This window comes from Phacochoerus africanus, chromosome 9 (genome assembly GCF_016906955.1).
Source record: "Phacochoerus africanus isolate WHEZ1 chromosome 9, ROS_Pafr_v1, whole genome shotgun sequence".
Lineage (NCBI taxonomy): Eukaryota > Metazoa > Chordata > Mammalia > Artiodactyla > Suidae > Phacochoerus > Phacochoerus africanus.
The window spans coordinates 61,831,293-61,848,367 of NC_062552.1; the positions used below are offsets into that span (position 1 = coordinate 61,831,293).

A 17,075-nucleotide genomic window follows, 5' to 3' on the forward strand; every position below is an offset into this window, starting at 1 on the left:
TACTTTTAAAATTAACTTAATTTAATTTATCCTAAACTTAAGTCAGTCCTGACCATGCACAAAACTCTTTTCTCAGTGTTCACTTCCCACAAACCTTCCATCACTTTCTGTCCCTATTTTTCCATCCAAAACAATGCTATAAGAGGGACATACTTTCTTTTCCCTTAATAAAATGCAATTCCATTCCTTATACCTTCTTTACTGAAAACACAAATCCAACTTTCTTTAAGTAACTATGGACAGTCTTCTAATATAAGCAGTCTGTAGATTGGTAAACATAAGTACCAGTAATTTCTAAAAATGTGTTTTCTTACAGAGAGCATCTCAGGGTAGCACCAAACATACCTAAATACCTTTGGTTTCTCTCTTTAGTAATTGATGTCTCAGTATCTTATTTTATTTGGGAATAAACTTCCATCATGTAACTTAATTTAAATTTAGCACAACTCTAAATTTTCATGTTACCAATATCTGGAGAGCTCGTTATTAAGTAGATATTCCTAAAACAATTATTCCTAAAGAGTTCATCCAAAAGCTCCTATCTTGGGAGTTCTAGTTGTGGCTCAGCAGGTTAAGAACCCGACTAGTATCTGGGAGTCTGCGGGTCTGATCCCTGGCCTCACTAAGGATCTGGCTTTGCCATGTAGCTGTGCCATGAGACGTGGCTTGGATGCTATGTTGCTGTGGCTGTGGTGTAGGCCAGCAGCTGTAGCTTCCATTCAATCCCTAGCCTAGGAACTTCCATATGCCTCAGGTGCAGCCCTTAAAAGAAAGGGAAAAAAAAAGCTCTTATCTCACTTGCATTTAATTTACTTATAAAAATTTCATCATACCAAGTTATCTTTCTTGCTGGCAATTTTGCAATAGTGATAAGATCGTATTTAATTCCTATTAAACCTAGGTTCAATAAAGATATTGTGCTTAATGTTGACGACTCTAAAGATCTGTCTATATTAATTGTATCAACAAACTTTAATACCGACATTAGTTTGATGCTAGATATTTCCTAGTTCACATAAACCTAAAATTAATTCTGGCTAGTTAACTTCTGTATTTTTGAGAATTTATTTAGGCACTTATTTCCTTTAAGCCAATTAAGTAGAGCTTATTTACAAGTTAATTGTGATAATACCATCCAAAGATTAAGACATATAGTGCACACACATAGGCAGACACAACCAGAGATCTCATAGATTCATTTTCTAAGCTTAGTCTTGAGTCAGATATCACAATATAAAACTCACTAGTGTATAAATTACAGTTGAATAAGTTTTAAAGAGACTTCTTCCCCCATCCCCCTTTTTTTTCAGTCTGAGGAATTAGAGATGGTCTAGATAAGTGTTCCTGAGAGCTCTGGCCTCAAGGCACAGGGAGAGGAAGCAAGTTGTCCCATAGGACTTGTTCCCTCAGAGTCAGAATTCTGGAAAGATTTTTTTTTTTTCCTAAGCAGTCTTTTTCTAACAACTGCACATGCAATAAAAGAGCCCATTTTGGCTATTTTTAGGGCAGAACATTTCCTTTAATACCCAATTTAGTAGATACTTGCAAGTTAAAGTTTTGTTCATACATAAACCTGGCTGAGGTATTAGTTGGAAGCTGGCTTCCTGACACCCCTCATTTCTCTATTTGAGAGACTCTGTTTCCCATTTTAAAGTTGAATTTGTCAGGGATAAAGTTTACTGATGACATTGTGTGGTGGGCCAGTGTGCTGCCTGAGACCTTAACTTCTCTAGATTTTTACCCAGAGTTGCTTCAACCCCCTCTTAGGTGTCTCAGGTTCTCCCAGTGGCCTCTAGGACACAGGTGCTCAGATCGCCAAATGGCCAGTTCTCATTCAAGTCCCCGGTTGAGCTGGCTTTCAGTTAATGAGTGGGTTTCCCTATGGGCCCACTAGACGGTGTGAGGACTTGGCTTCCACCACTCCCATAAATTTCTCAGTCACCTGAGAAAGCTGTAGCCACCTGGGAGGAGTCTTTGTGCCTTTTCTTCAAGGCAAACACTCTGATGTAATTCTTTCACTCTATCCTGACAAACTCTCTTAAGGCAACTGCCTTGAGGAAAAGTGTCATATAAGCCTCTTACCTAACTCAATCCAGACCATTCAATCTCTTTCAACTGAGCAAACCCCCAGCATCTTTCAATTGAGTCCTCCCTACCCCCAGCATCTCCACTGAGGGGTTATTCCCAGGTATCTTTCAACCAGCACCCCAACCCCCAACCAGTATCTTCCGCCTGTTACACATCCACCAAATAAAACTCAGTGTCATTGATCAATACTGGAGATCTGAGAACTGGAAGGGGCTCAGCCAAATTCGTCTGGACTCCCTGAAGAGGCAGATGGGCACAAGGGGCCTCTGCTGGTACCAAGGCTCTGGTTCCAGTCACCCCAGTTTAGGTATGCTTCTCTCTGAGTAAGCTCAAGGTACCTTCAACAGACCATTCTTTGTGACCGTTTATTGTGATAACTATTAAGCTTTAAAATTTTTTCTTTTTCCCTTTGAAGTTGCCCGTTTGAACATTAAAAATGGGCACAGGCATTACCCAGCTGAGTTTCTAGAGGAGACAGCAGGCTGTTAAAATTTCACTTACAGGAGTTCTTGTCGTGGCTCAGTGGTTAACGAATCCGACTAGGAACCATGAGGTTGCAGGTTCGATCCCTGACCTTGCTCAGTGGGTTAAGGACCCAGCGTTGCCGTGAGCTGTGGTGTAGGTTGCAGACGCGGCTCGGATCCCGCGTTGCTGTGGCTCTGGCATAGGTCGGCGGCTATAGCTCTGATTGGACCCCTAGCCTGGGAACCTCCATATGTTGCAGGAAGCGGCCCTAGAAAAGGCAAAAAGACAAAAAAAAAAGGAGTTCCCGTCGTGGCGCAGTGGTTAACGAATCCGACTAGGAACCATGAGGTTGCGGGTTCGGTCCCTGCCCTTGCTCAGTGGGTTAACGATCCGGCGTTGCCGTGAGCTGTGGTGTAGGTTGCAGACGCGGCTTGGATCCCGAGTTGCTGTGGCTCTGGCGTAGGCCGGGGGCTACAGCTCCGATTTGACCCCTAGCCTGGGAACCTCCATGTGCCGTGGGAACGGCCCAAAGAAATAGCAAAAAGACAAAAAAAAAAAAAAAAATTTCACTTACAATCACTTTGACAGCTGAGCTCAGCAGTAAGATTCTGATCTTTTATAAAAGAATATTGGTAGTTCTAACATGATGACAAGTCTGCTGCTTAAAAGTCTTTATGATTGTGGTATTTAAACCATCAGTTTGCTTTCTCTTCTCTTCTGCCTTGATCCTGCTTTTTGTTCCATAATGTAAACAGTTTTTTTCCTGCAGAAATTTAACGTAACTTTTACATCACCCACATTATTTCTTAATATTGTAAAACTTAAAATGTGGTATTTATCTTCCACTTCATTTGGTGCCTTGTCAAACTGCCTTAAATTATAAGACAGATTGACTGATACACAGCAGTTAATAATAACAGTTATATGAAAACTCTATAATCCATTTCATAGAATCTTAATGTTTCCCCCAAAATTTTTAGTAAATTTTTCTAGCCATCAAAGTTAAATAAAAAATTAAGGTTGATGTATTAGAAGGCCAAATTTCAGCCTGTATATCACAGAAAGTTTTAAATTTATCTATAGAAAGTCATTACTGTACCACCTGAATCCAGCAATTGGTCAGCACAAACCCTGGTTGGGCTGAAAGTGATGTCTAGCATCTGAGATTGAATTATTTAGTCTGCGTGTCTGTCTGGGGCTGAGGACGAGGGAGATAAGATGGTTGTGTTCCGTCCAGGCAAGTCTGCTGCTGCTGCTGACGTTTCTCACCTGTCATCATAGAGCATCAGCCTTATTTGTCACTTTTCAAGTTTCCAAAGCACGTGAATCCATCCTTAGCAACAAGGAATGCTAGCCTTGAATTGTCTGTTCTCCTGCTCTAGGTCCTCACTTGAGGGATGAGATGTTTAGAAGAAAACCTTGTCCTCTATTAGAGCCCAGTGCTTTTAGAACTTACTCCCAGGAAAGCTTTTATATTTCCTGATGCATCAGTGTGTTTCTTCCTTGCTCAAAATTCAGCAGCAAACATTTACTGAGCACTTCTAAGAAGGTAGTTCCTGCCCTGAAGGAGCTAGACGTCATCCCCCCAGGTGACACTAGCTCAGGCAGACCAGGCTGTCGTGGGTTTGTTCTGAGTATAGGGGTGGTGAGTAGCAAAGGATCTGTAATCCTCTCTGGGAGGTGGGTTGAGGTGGGAAGGTGGCCCTAGGAAAAGGGAGACAGGGTGTGTTGCAGGAGAGGTGACACAGCTGCTGATGTGTGAGAAGCGAGCAGGGACTTACCAATGAGTGAGAAAGGGGAGACATCCTAGTCAAAAGAAGCAGCAGTGCCAAAGGCATGGAGCCAGAGGATGGCAGAGTTGGAGAGCTATAGGCTGGTGGGGAAGGGAGGGCCAGAGTTGGAGGTAGAAAAGAAAGCAAGGGACAGATAAGAAAGGCCTGTGTGCCTCAGTTAAGAGTTGGATTTTAAAACTAATTCAAAAGGGTACATGCACCCCAGTGTTCCTAGCAGCACTGTTTACAGTGCCAAGATATGAAAGCAATCTTATCCATAGCTGAATAGGTAAAGAAAGTGTGTGTGTGTGTGTGTGTGTGTGTGTGTGTGTGTGTGTGTGTACACACAATGGAATTTTACTCAGCCATTTAAAAAAATTGAAAATTTAATAAATACGTTTTTTAAAAATGAAAAAAAATTTGAAAATTTTCCATTTGCAGCAACATGGATGGACTAGGAGGGCATTATGCTAAGTGAAATAAGTCAGAGAAAAATACTGGATTTAAGATTCCACACTTATATGTGGAATCTTAAAAAAAATACAACAAACTACTGAATATAACAAAAAAGAAGCAGACTCACAGTTACAGAGAACCGAATAGTGGTTACCAGTGGAGTGAGGGAAGGGGGGAAGAGCAATACAGGGGTAGGGGAATTAGGAGGTACAAACTGTTAGGTATAAAGCAAGCTATAGGGATATATCGTATAACGTGGGAATTATACAAAATATTATAACTATAAATGGGCTATAACCTCTAAAAATTGTGAATTACTATGTTGTACACCTGTAATTTATATAATGTTATTTATCAACTATACTTCGATTTTAAAAAAATTTTTTTTTTTTTGCTTTTTGGGGCTCCACTTGCAGCATATGGAAGTTGACAGGGTAGGGGTTGAATCAAAACTGTAGCTGCCATCCTACACCACAGCCACAGTAACATGGGATCTGAGCCACATCTGTGACCTACACCACAGCTCATGGATCATTAACCCACTGAGTGAGGCCAGGGAGCGAAGGGATACTAGTCGGGTTTGTTACCACTGAGCCACAACAGAAACTCCTTCTATTTAAAAATTAAAAGAAGAGTGGGATTTTAGTTCATTATAGTATCTATTGAATGATTTTCAGGAGAAAAGTGATGTAGTCATATACTCATTTTAGAAAGATTATCTTGTCTTGCAGAAGATAAGGTCTGTCCATACTTGTCATATTTCCTTTTGTTTCCTTTATCTGTTCTGGCTGCCTGAGAGCTCAAGGCCAGATTTGATCTACAGTTAAGGCAATTTTACTTATTTTCAAGGGTAGCAACTTGGTTTTTTTCATCTTTCCCTATAACTCATTGTCTACTGACCTGTTGGGGGTAATGTATTTATCAGCCTCATCTGTGTGTCCCTGTCGTAAAGTCTCCTCGAATTATTTTTGGAAAAAAGAAAATTGTAAATTAATTCAATAAGCTAAAACATTATTAAGCTTTGGTAACATAGTTACTAAAATACTAACTAATAACCTTGAATTGTCTTGCAGCACTATGTAGGAGGAAATGCAGCTTTAATTGGACAGAAATTTGCAGCCAACTCAGATTTAAAGGTAGGTCAAATTCCCAGATTAAAACCTGCGCCCTTGACTAGTGTTTCAGTAATTTTAGGAGCAAGAATGAGTATCTGTTCCTTGATTCTACTTACTACCTACTATGTGCCAGCCCCTTGGGCTCTTATTAGGAATACAACCTACTATGTGCCAGCCCCTTGGGCTCTTGTTAGGAATATTGTAATGGTGGGAGAGAGGAGTAGCTGATGCTTTCTGAGGGCTTACTCTATGCCTGATGTTGCTAGTGCTTTGCGAAGATTACCTCATTTAATCCCTGCAGCAGCACAGAAGGCTACGTGGTAGTTGGTCCTGTTTTACTTTCCCCATGAAGTTTGAGGCATGGAGAGGGTCACAGCTAATAAGAAATAGAACAATTTTTTTTTTTTTGTCTTTCTAGGGCCATATCCATAGTATATGGAAGTTTCCGGGCTAGGGGTTGAATCGGAACTGCAGCCACCAGCCACAGCCACAGCCACACGGGGTCCGAGCTGCACCTGTGACCTACACCACAGCTCAGTCAATGCTGGATCCTTAACTCACTGAGCAAGGCCAGGGATCAAACCTATATCCTCATGGACACTAGTCAGGTTTGTTACCACTGAGCCATGACAGGAACTCTGAACAGTTCTAACCTAGGACCCCAGAGTCCACGTGCTTGAGTATCTTATCACATAATGGTTAAGAACCTGTGGGCTAAGGAGTCATTGCCTGCGGCTGGGGATTATATAGTGATAAGAGAAAACTTAGTCACTGTTCTGTGAACCTGGATCCAGAGCATTAAAATACAAAGGTATCTCGATGAGGGTCAGTAGAGACAAGTCTTCAAGTCTTAAATCACCGTTTAAGACAATGGTTCTTAATCACATCTGAGTTCAAAATAATACCTGTTATTTTGTTATGTTCAAAATAACATCTAAGAAGTTCTTTTGCTCCCAGTGGGATATGTATGAGGGGAAAATCCAGCAAGGAGGTTATTGCTGTTGTCCTGCTGTAAAATGATTGCGGTTTGGATCAGAGCCGCTGGAAGAAGAGAAACATCTATCTAAAGCCTACTAAAGTGGAATCACTTGGTGCTAGACCATAAATAAGGACAAAAAAGATAGGTTTAACAAAGTTGATTCCAGAGTAAATGAACGTGGGAAGTGCAGAGTAGATGTGGCTACTAACCATAGAGAAAGGGAACCACAGATAGGCCTCTAGTTTGGGGCAAGCAGACTGAAACTAGAAATAGGGGCAGGGCACAGAACCGAAAGCCCCAGAGATGGGTCCAGAAATACAGCTAAATGATCAACAGTTCAAGAGGGGAAAATTCATATGGGGCCACACTGTACACCAAGGGAGAGATGTGCTTAGATGTGGAGAGCATATTAAAGTGTGACCATTCACATATTAATAAGAATTAAAGTTTTCAGAGAGTTCCTGTTGTGGCTCAGTAGTTAACGAATCTGACTAGGAACCATGAGGTTGCGGGTTCAATCCCTGGCATCTCTCAGTGGGTTAAGGACCCAGCGTTGCCGTGAGCTGTGGTGTAGGTTGCAGATGCACCTCAGATCTGGCATTGCTGTGGCTGTGGCGAGGGCCGGCAGCTACAGCTCCAATTTGACCCCTAGCCTGGGAACCTCCGTGTGCCGAGGGAGTGGCCCAAGAAATGGCAAAAAGACAAAAAAAAAAAAAAGCAGTGCCTTTATGAAATATATTTTGCAATTTAGCAAGAATTAGTAGATGATGTTGGATCTTGTCAAAATACTGTTTATGTGTCTATTGAGATGATTATGTGGTTTTTGTTTTTTAGTTTGGTATATGGTAACTGCATTGATTCTCAAATTTTTTTTTTGTCTTTTCTCTTTTTTTTGTCTTTTTTGTTGTTGTTGCTGTTGCTATTTCTTGGGCCGCTCCCTCGGCATATGGAGGTTCCCAGGCTAGGGGTTGAATCAGAGCTGTAGCCACCGGCCTACGCCAGAGCCACAGCAACGCGGGATCCGAGCCGCGTCTGCAACCTACACCACAGCTCACGGCAACGCTGGATCGTTAACCCACTGAGCAAGGGCAGGGACCGAACCCGCAACCTCATGGTTCCTAGTCGGATTCGTTAACCACTGCGCCACGACGGGAACTCCTGATTCTCAAATGTTAAACCAACCTTGTACCCTTGGGATAAACCTCGCTTGCTTCTGATATATTACCTGTTTTATATATCGGATTAAATTAACTGAAATTTTGCTTAAAATTTTTTACATCAATTTCTCTGAGAGATATTGATCTGTATTTGTCATTTCTTGTATGTCTGTCTGATTTTAGTATCAGGGTAATACTGACCTTATTGAAGGAGTATTTCAGTTTAAAAAAAAGTTTGTGTAGAATTGGTATCACACCTTCCTACATGTTTATAGAGTTCACCAGTGAAGCCCTCTGGGCCTGAAGGCTAGATGTGTGAATGTTTTTAACAACTTTGAGTTAATAGTTGTAGAGCAATTCAGATGTTCTATTTCTTGAGTGAGCTTTGTTGGTTTTATCTTCAAAGAATTTGTCCATTTCACCTAAGTTGTTGAATTTATTGGCATAAAGTTAGTCATAATGTTTGTTCCCTTATCCCTTAAGGTCTATAGAATCTGTAGTGATGTCCACTTTGTCTTTGCTGATACTGGCAATTTATGTCTTTTTTCTTTTCCTTTATCAGTTTGGCTATAGGTTTATCAGTTTTACTGATTTTTTCAATAAATAATGAGCTTTCAATTGCAGTGATTTTTTTTTCTATATTTTTCTCTTTTTTTTTTTTTTTTGCTTTTTAGGGCCTCACCCATGGCATATGAAAGTTCACAGGGTCAGGGTTGAATTAGAGCTACAGCTGCCAGCCTATACCACAGCCATAGCAGTGGGGGAATCACATCCGAGTCTGCAGCCTACACCGCAACTCACAGCAATGCCAGATCCTTTAAACCACTGAGCGAGGCCAGGAATCGAGCCCGAGTCCTCATGGATGCTAAGTCAGATTTGTTTCCACTGAGCCATGACGGGAACTGCTATGTTTTTCTCTTTTCTATTTCCTTGGTTTCTGTTTGCTTTGAATTTAACTTTCTCTTCTTTTTCTAGCTTCTTAAGGAGGTAGCTCCAGACTTTTGTTTTCTGGTAAATAGTATTTAGTGCTATAAATTTCCCTTTCAGTACTTCTAGGTGTATCCCACAGATTTTGAGATTTGTATTCTTATTTTCATTCAGTTCAAATTCTGTTTTTCCTTTGATTTCTTTATTTTTTCTTTCTTCTTTTTTCTTTTTTTTTTTTTTGGTAATAGTTGATTTACAATGTTCTGTCAATTTCTGCTGTACAACAAAGTGACCCATTTATAGTTGTGAATAGTGCTGCAGTGAACATAGGGGTGCATATAACTTTTCAAATGAAAGTTTTGTCTGTATGCATGCCTAGGAGTGGGATTGCTGGATCATATGGTGGTTCTATATTTAGTTTTCTGAGGTATCTCCATACTGTTTTCCATAGTGGTTGTACCAATTTACATTCCCACGAACAGTGAAGGAGGGTAAGCTTTTCTCCACACCTCCTCCAGCATTTGTTATTTGTTGACTTGTTAATGATGGCCATTCTGACCAGTGTGAGGTGGTACCTTGTAGTTTTGATTTGCATTTCTCTTAAGAATTGGTGATGTTGAGCCTTTGTTTCATGTGCCTGTTGGCCATCTGTAGTAGCTTCTTTGGAGAAGTGTCTATTCAGGTCTTCTACCCATTTTTCATATTTTTGTTTGTTTGTTTGGGGGGGGGTGATATTGAGTTGTATGTGTTGTTGGTATGTTTTGAAGATTATGCCCTCTCCGTTGCATTGTTTGAAACTATTTTCTCCCATGCCGTAGTTTGTCTTTTTGGTTTCTTTATGGTTTCCTTTGCTGTGCAAAAGCTTGTCAGTTTGATTAGGTCCCATTGGTTTATTTTTGTTTTTATTTCTATTGCCTTGGGAAACTGATCCAAGAAAACATTTGTGCGATTGATGTCAGAGAATCTTTTGCCTGTTCTCTTCTAGGAGTTTTATGGTATCTTGTCTAATGTTTAAGTCATTAATCCATTTGAGTTTATTTTGGTGCAGGGTATGAGGGTATGTTCTAGTTTCTTTGATTTACATGTAGCTGTCCATTTTTCCCAGCACCTCTTGCTGAAGAGACTATCTTTTCCCCATTTTGTATTCTTGCCTCCTTTGTTGAAGATTGATTGACCGTAGGTGTCTGGGTTTATTTATGGGTTCTCTACTCTGTTCCACTGGTCTGTATGTCTGTTTTGGTATCAGTACCACAGTATCTTGATGACTGTAGCATTGTAATACTGTCTGAAGTCTGGGAGAGTTCTGCCTCTTGCTTGGTTTTTGTTCCTCAGGTTTGCTTTGGTATTCTGGATTTTTTATGGTTCCATATAAATTTTTGGATTGTTTGTTCTAGTTCTGGGGAAAATGTAATGGATAATTTGATAGGAGTAACATTAACTCTGTAGATTCCTCTGGGTAGTATGGCCATTTTAACCATACTAATTCTTCTTCTAATCCAGGAACATGGAATATCTTTCCATTTCTTTGAATCTTCTTAAATGTCCTTGATTAGTGTTTTGTAGTTCTTAGCGTATAAGTATTTCACCTCCTTGGTCAGGTTTATTCCTAGGTATTTAATTTTGGGGGGTGGGATTTTAAAAGATATTGTATTTTTATATTCCTTTTCTGATATTTTGTTTTTAGTATACAGAAATGCAGCTGATTTCTGAATATTAATCTTATATCCTGCTACTTTGCTGAATTCATTGATAAGTTTGGAGTAGTTTTTGTATGGAGTCCTTAGGGTTTTCTATATATAGTATCATGTTATTTGCATAGAGTGACAGTTTTACCTCTTCTCTTCCAATTTGGATGCCTTCCATTTCTTTTGTTTGTCTGATTGCTGTGGCTAGGACTTCCAGTACTATGTTGAATAAAAGTGGTGAGAATGGGCGTCCTTGCCTTGTTCCAGATTTTAGCCCAAAGGCTTTCAGCTTTTCTCCATTGAGTATTATATTTGCAGTGGGTTTGTCATAAATGGCTTTTATTATGTTAAGATATGTTCCCTCTATACACATTTTGGTAAGAGTTTTTATCATGAATGGATGTTGGATTTTGTCAAGTATTTTTTCTGCATCTATTGAGATGAGGTTTTTAACTTTGCTTTTGTTAATGTGGTATATGATGTTGATTGATTTGCATGTGTTGAACCATTCTTGTGAATTCAGGATGAATCCCACTTGGTTGTAGTGCATGATCTTTTTTATATGTTGTTGGATTTGGTGGCTAAACTTTTGTGTCTATATTCATCAAAGATATTGGCCTATAATTTTTTTTTTTTTTTTTTTGCTTTCTTAGGGCTGAACCCACAACATATGGAGGTTCCCAGGCTAGGGGTCAAATCAGAGCTGTAGCCGCCAGCCTACACCAGAGCCACAGCAACACGGTATCCAAGCCATGTGTGCAACCTACACCACAGCTCATGGCAACACCGGATCCTTAATCCACTGAGCAAGGCCAGAGATTGAACCTGCAACCTCATGGTTCCTAGTCAGATTCATTTCTACTGCACCATGACGGGAACTCCTAATTGCCCTTTTGAGTTCCTCACTGACCCATTGGCTTTTGAGTAGCATATTGTTTAGTCTCCATGTGGTCAGGTTTTCTCATTTTTTTTTTCCTGTGGTTGATTCTTGATTTCATGCATTGTGGTCAGAGAAGATACTTGAAATATCATTTCTATACTCTTAAAGTTGTTGAGGTTAGTTTTGTGCCCCAGTATGTGGTCAATTCTTGAGAATGTTCCATGTGCACTTGAAAAGAATGTATATTCTGATTTTTTTGGATGTAATATCCTGAAATTGTCAGTTAAGTCTTACTTTTCTATTGTGTCATTTAGGATCTCTGTTACCTTGTTGATTTCTGTCTAAAGGATCTGTCCATTGATGTGAGTGGGGTGTTAAAGTCCTCTATTATGATTGTATTCCCATCAGTTTCTCCTTTTATGTCTGTTAGTATTCGTTGTATGTATCTGGGTGCTCCTGTATTGGGGCATATATATTGTCAATTGTAATATCCTCTTCTTGAATGGATCCTTTTATCATTAAATAGTGTCCTTATTTGTCTTTCTTTATAGCCTTTGTTTTAAGAGTTTATTTTGTCTGATATGAGTATTGCAGCTCCTACTTTCCTGTCTTTTCCATCGGCATGAAATATCTTTTTCCATCCCCTCACTTTCAATTTTTATGTGTCCTTTGCCCTAAGGTGGTTCTCTTGTAGGCAACATATTGTATAGCTCTTGTTTTTTTATCCAGTCTACCACTCTGTTTCTTTTGATTGGAGCATTCAGTCCATTGACTCTTAAGGTAATTATTGATAAATATGTATTTATTGCCATTTTAAACCTTGTTTTCCAGTTGATTCTATGTTTCTCCTTCGTTCCTTTCTTTTTCTGGTTGGATGATTTCCTTTTATTTTATGCTTGTGTCCTCTTCTTTTAGTGTTTGTGAAAGTAATGTTTGGCTTTGATTTGTGGTTGCCCTGTTTTTCAAGTATGTTAACAGCTTCCTGTTTGCTTTAGCCTGATAGTCATATAGGCTCAAACACATTCTACCAAAAAAAAAAAAAAAATGATGGAGTTCCCATCGTGGCACAGTGGTTAGCAAATCTGACTAGGATCCATGAGGTTGCGGGTTCGATCCCTGGCCTTGCTCAGTGGATTAAGGATCCGGTGTTGCTGTGAGCTGTGGTGTAGGTTGCAGATGTGGCTTGGATTTCGTGTTGCTGTGGCTCTGGTGTAGGCCAGTGGCTACAGCTCTGGTTCGACCCCTAGCCTGGGAACCTCCACATGCCGCGGGAGCGGCTCAAGAAAAGGCAAAAAGACAAAAAAAAAAAAAAAGACTAGATTTTCTTACTTTCCTTCCCAACATTCTATGATTTTGATGTCATTTTTTAACGTTCTTCATGTTTGTCTTTGCTTTTCCTTGTGTTTATTTTTGCTTTTACAATATGTTTTTTTTTCTCTTTTAGATCTGTACACTGGCTTATTCAAGTGATTGCTTTGAATTGTGATTTCTTCCATCCTATTTCATTCCTCCATGTTTCTTTTAGAATTGGTTTACTATTGCTGTACTCTTTTGGTTTTTGTTCATTGGAGAAATTCTTTATTTCTCCTATTTTAAATGATATCCTTGCTGGGTAGAGTATTCTAGACTTCCAGTTTTTCCCTTTTGGCACTTTGATTATATCTTGCCACTCTATTCTGGCCTGTAGTGTTTCTGTAGAGAAATCAGCTGATAGCCTTATGGGGGTTGCCCCTTTTTTTAACACTTAGTTTTTCTCTTGCTGCCTTTAGAATCCTCTCTTTAACTTTTACCTTTTTTTTTTTTTTTAATAATACTTCTTGGTGTGGGTCTGTTTGGGTTCAACTCGTTTGGGGCCCTCTGTGCTTCCTGTATCTTGATATCTGTTTCCTTTTGATTAGGAAAGTTTTCAGATGTAATTACTACAAGTATATTTTCAATCCCCCCCTTTTTTTTTTCTTCTTCTTCTTCTGGAATCCCTATTGTGTGTATATTGGCCCACTTTGTATAATCCCATAGATCTTATACTGCTTTCCTGTTTTTTCATTTGGTTTTCTGTCTGCTGTCCCGATTGGGTGATTTCCATTATTCTGTCTTCCAAGTCCCTAATCGTTCCTAATGAATTGTTATTCATTCTGCTCTGCAGTGCCTTTAACTCAGCTTGTGTCTCTGCAAATGAAATTTTTTATTTTTCTTGGCTCCTCCTTATATTTTCTAGCTCCTTTCTAAAGTAATCTGTATTACTGTTCATATCCACTCTAAATTCCTTCATATTTGCTCTTCATTCCTTCAGTATTTTTGCTGTCTCCCCTTTGAACTTGGTGTCTGCTGGACTGCAGAGGTCTGTCTCTTTGTTGCTCCTTCAGGTGAATTCTCCTGTTCTTTTAACTGGGGATGGTTCCTGAGCTTTGTCATTTTGCTTATATTTTCTTATTCTGTGAATTTAGGGAAAACAACTACTGTTGTTGTGAAGAGCTGTTTATACGCAAGAGCACCCCTGGGTATTTTGTGAGGGCTTACTATTTATTTTTGGTGCGAGGGCTGCTTTGGTTTGGTTTGAATGCTTGCTCTCTCTGCAATGTGTGCAGGCTTTATCCCCTTGATAGGGAGATGGAGGCAATGGGCAGGGCTATTTGCCAGTGCCTGGTTGCTGGGCCCCTGACAGTGGCAAGGACCCATGGGTACGTGGTGCAGGCCACCCCTAGTTGCAGGGCCCTGGGAAGTGGCAGTGAACTTCAGGCAGGTGTAAGTGGCACCCAGGGCACTTGGTAATGGCAGCAGCAAGGCATGTGCATTCCCAGGGGAGTGGGAGCAACAACAGATGGTGCTCAGTTACAGTGCCCTCCTCTTTGCTGATCTCTGAGGTGACTGGGGCCACAGGTGATGCCTATTCGTGGATCCCTCATAGTGGTGGGCCACACCCACCTCGAGTCTGAGATAACTGCTGTGTTTTGCCCTTGCCACCTGTAAATTATGCAAGAGGCACTGCATCATGCTTAACCTGCACAGAAAGTACCTCACTGCCCTTACTCTTCACAAAAAGTGCCTATTCACCTATAGCCCATGGAAGAGTCGCACCGTTGCCCATAGCCTCCCCCAGAAACACCCCACTTTCTGCGACTCTGCGGGTGTGCAGAGAAAGATATTCCCTATGGCAGACCGGCCCTCCTCCTCTTGCTTCCCCAGCAATGGCGCCTTGCTCTTCTGCAGGCCCAGACTTCTTCCCAGGTTCCCTTGGCTGTGGTGTTCCATTCCCCAGCCTGTAGCACAGAGCTCCCTAACCCCTCAGGCTGTGTCCACACAGCCAACCCTAGTCCTCTCCCAAGAAGTGACCCTCAGAACCTGAGTCTTAGCATCCAGCCCCCTTCTGAGTGTCTCAGTCCATGATGTCCCAGGAAGTGGTACTGATGGTTTGTGTGGTGCTCCCTCAGCTTTGCCCTCCTCAGTCCAGCTGCTGTGCTTTTCTCCAAGGCTTTGAGGTTCCTCCATCTCGGCTGATCTCCCCATCAGTTAGGTGGCTTCCCACAATGTGGGTTCCTTTCCTTTTTCACAGCTCCCTCTCAGGAGTGCTAGTTCTGTCCTGATTCCTTTTCTCCCTCTCTCTCGCTCTCTCTCTCTCATTCTTCCTTTTGTTCTACCTAGTTGTGTGGAGAGTTAACATGCCCTTTTCGAAGGTTTAAGGTCTTTTGCCAGCGTTCAGTAGATGTTCTGTGTGAATCGTTCTACATGGAAATTTTTTTTATGTGTTTGTGGGAAAATGTGAGCACCATGTCTTACTCCTTCACCGTGTTGATCCTGCCTCCCCCTTTGATTCCTTAAGATGAGCTATTTAATAGCCCATCTTTGGATTACTTAAAAGTAACTTGGTTTCTAAAAATTCAAAGGGTTTCCAGATATCTTTCTGTTATCTGTTATTGATGTCTACAGTAATTCCATTGTGGTCCAATATGCTTCTCAGATTCCTGTTGTATTAAGACTTTTTTATTGTCTAGAATATGGTCCATTTTGGTGAAGTTCAGTGTATACTTGAAAAGTATGTATGATTTTGTTGTTTAGGGTAGACTTTTATAAATGTCAAGCCAATTTGGTCAATGTTGTTCAAATCTTCTGTATTCTTACTCATTTTCAGTCTACTTGATTTATCAACTATCGAGAGTAATATTGACACCTTCAACTGTAATTATGGACTTGTCTGTTTCCCTTGCAGTTCTGTAACTTTTTGTTTCATGTATTTTTAAGCTCTGTTATTAGATGCATATCTGTATAGGTAGGATTGTTACATACCACTGGTGACTCAATCCTTTTATCATACCAGGGATAAAGAAAATAATTTCAGGGAGTTCCCGTCGTGGCGCAGTGGTTAACGAATCCGACTAGGAACCATGAGGTTGCGGGTTCGGTCCCTGGCCTTGCTCAGTGGGTTAACGATCCGGCGTTGCCATGAGCTGTGGTGTAGGTTGCAGACGAGGCTCGCATCCCGCGTTGCTGTGGCTCTGGCGTAGGCCGGTGGCTACAGCTCCGATTCAACCCCTAGCCTGGGAACCTCCATATGCCGTGGGAGCGGCCCAAGAAATAGCAAAAAGAAAAAAAAAAAGAAAATAATTTCGTAATATTATTTGCTGTGTTATCCGTTTTGATTAAAATGGCCATTTCAACTCTCTCTCTCTCTCTCTCTCTTTTTTTTTAATCTTTTTAGGGCCACACCTGTGGCATAGGAGGTTCCCAGGCTAGGGGTCAAATCAGAGCTGTAGCTGCTGGCCTACACCATAGCCCACGGCAACGCCAGATGCTTAACCCACTGAGTGAGGCCAGGGACCGAACCTGCCTCCTCATGGATACTAGTCAGGTTCATTAACCCCTGAACCATGACAGGAACTCCTCAACTTTCTTTTAATTAGTGTTATTTTGATATATATTTTTTTCCATCCTTCTGCTTTTAACCCATTTGTGTCTTTATATTTAAAATTGTTGGCATTCCCTCTGTGGCTTAGTGGTTAATGAACCCAACTAGAAACAATGAGGATTCGGGTTTGACCCCTGGCCTCACTCAGTGGGTTAAGGATCTGGCGTTGCCATGAGCTGTGGTGTAGGTTGCAGATGCATCTCAGATCCCACGTTACTGTGGCTGTGGCGTAGGCCAGCAGCTGTATCTCCAGTTCGACCCTGAGCCTGGAAACTTCCACATGCGATAGGAAAGGCCCTAAAAAGCAAAAATAAAATAAAATTGTTTGTGGGCAACATAGAGTTGGGGCTTGCTTTTTAATACAATTTGACATTCTTGGTCTTTTAATTGGGGGCATTTAGACCCTTTACATTTAATCCGATTGTTGCTATGTCAGGTTTAAGTCTGACACCTTGCTACTTGTTTTCTTTAGTGGTTGCTCTAGGGTTTCTAATACATGTTTTTAGCTTATCACAGTCTGCTTTCAAGTGATACTGTTAAACTACTAGATAGAATGTAAGAACTTTACAGTAGTGTTCTTCCATTTCTCCCCTTTAGTCTTTATACTGTTATTGCCATAAACTTACTTCTAGATGGGTTATAAATCTCACA

At 40.7% G+C, this 17,075-nt stretch overlaps 1 protein-coding gene across 3 annotated transcripts in view; it reads left to right on the top strand.

Annotated features, from left to right (window-relative positions):
* The window catches only part of ADPGK (ADP dependent glucokinase), a 40,935-nt gene that overhangs the window by 13,097 nt on the left and 10,763 nt on the right, over window positions 1-17,075 (top strand). For all 3 annotated transcript variants that reach the window (XM_047797298.1, XM_047797299.1, XM_047797300.1), the window contains exon 3: window positions 5,855-5,917. In XM_047797298.1, coding sequence (XP_047653254.1) covers window positions 5,855-5,917 — 63 coding nt within the window. The remainder of the gene's footprint in view (window positions 1-5,854; window positions 5,918-17,075) is intronic.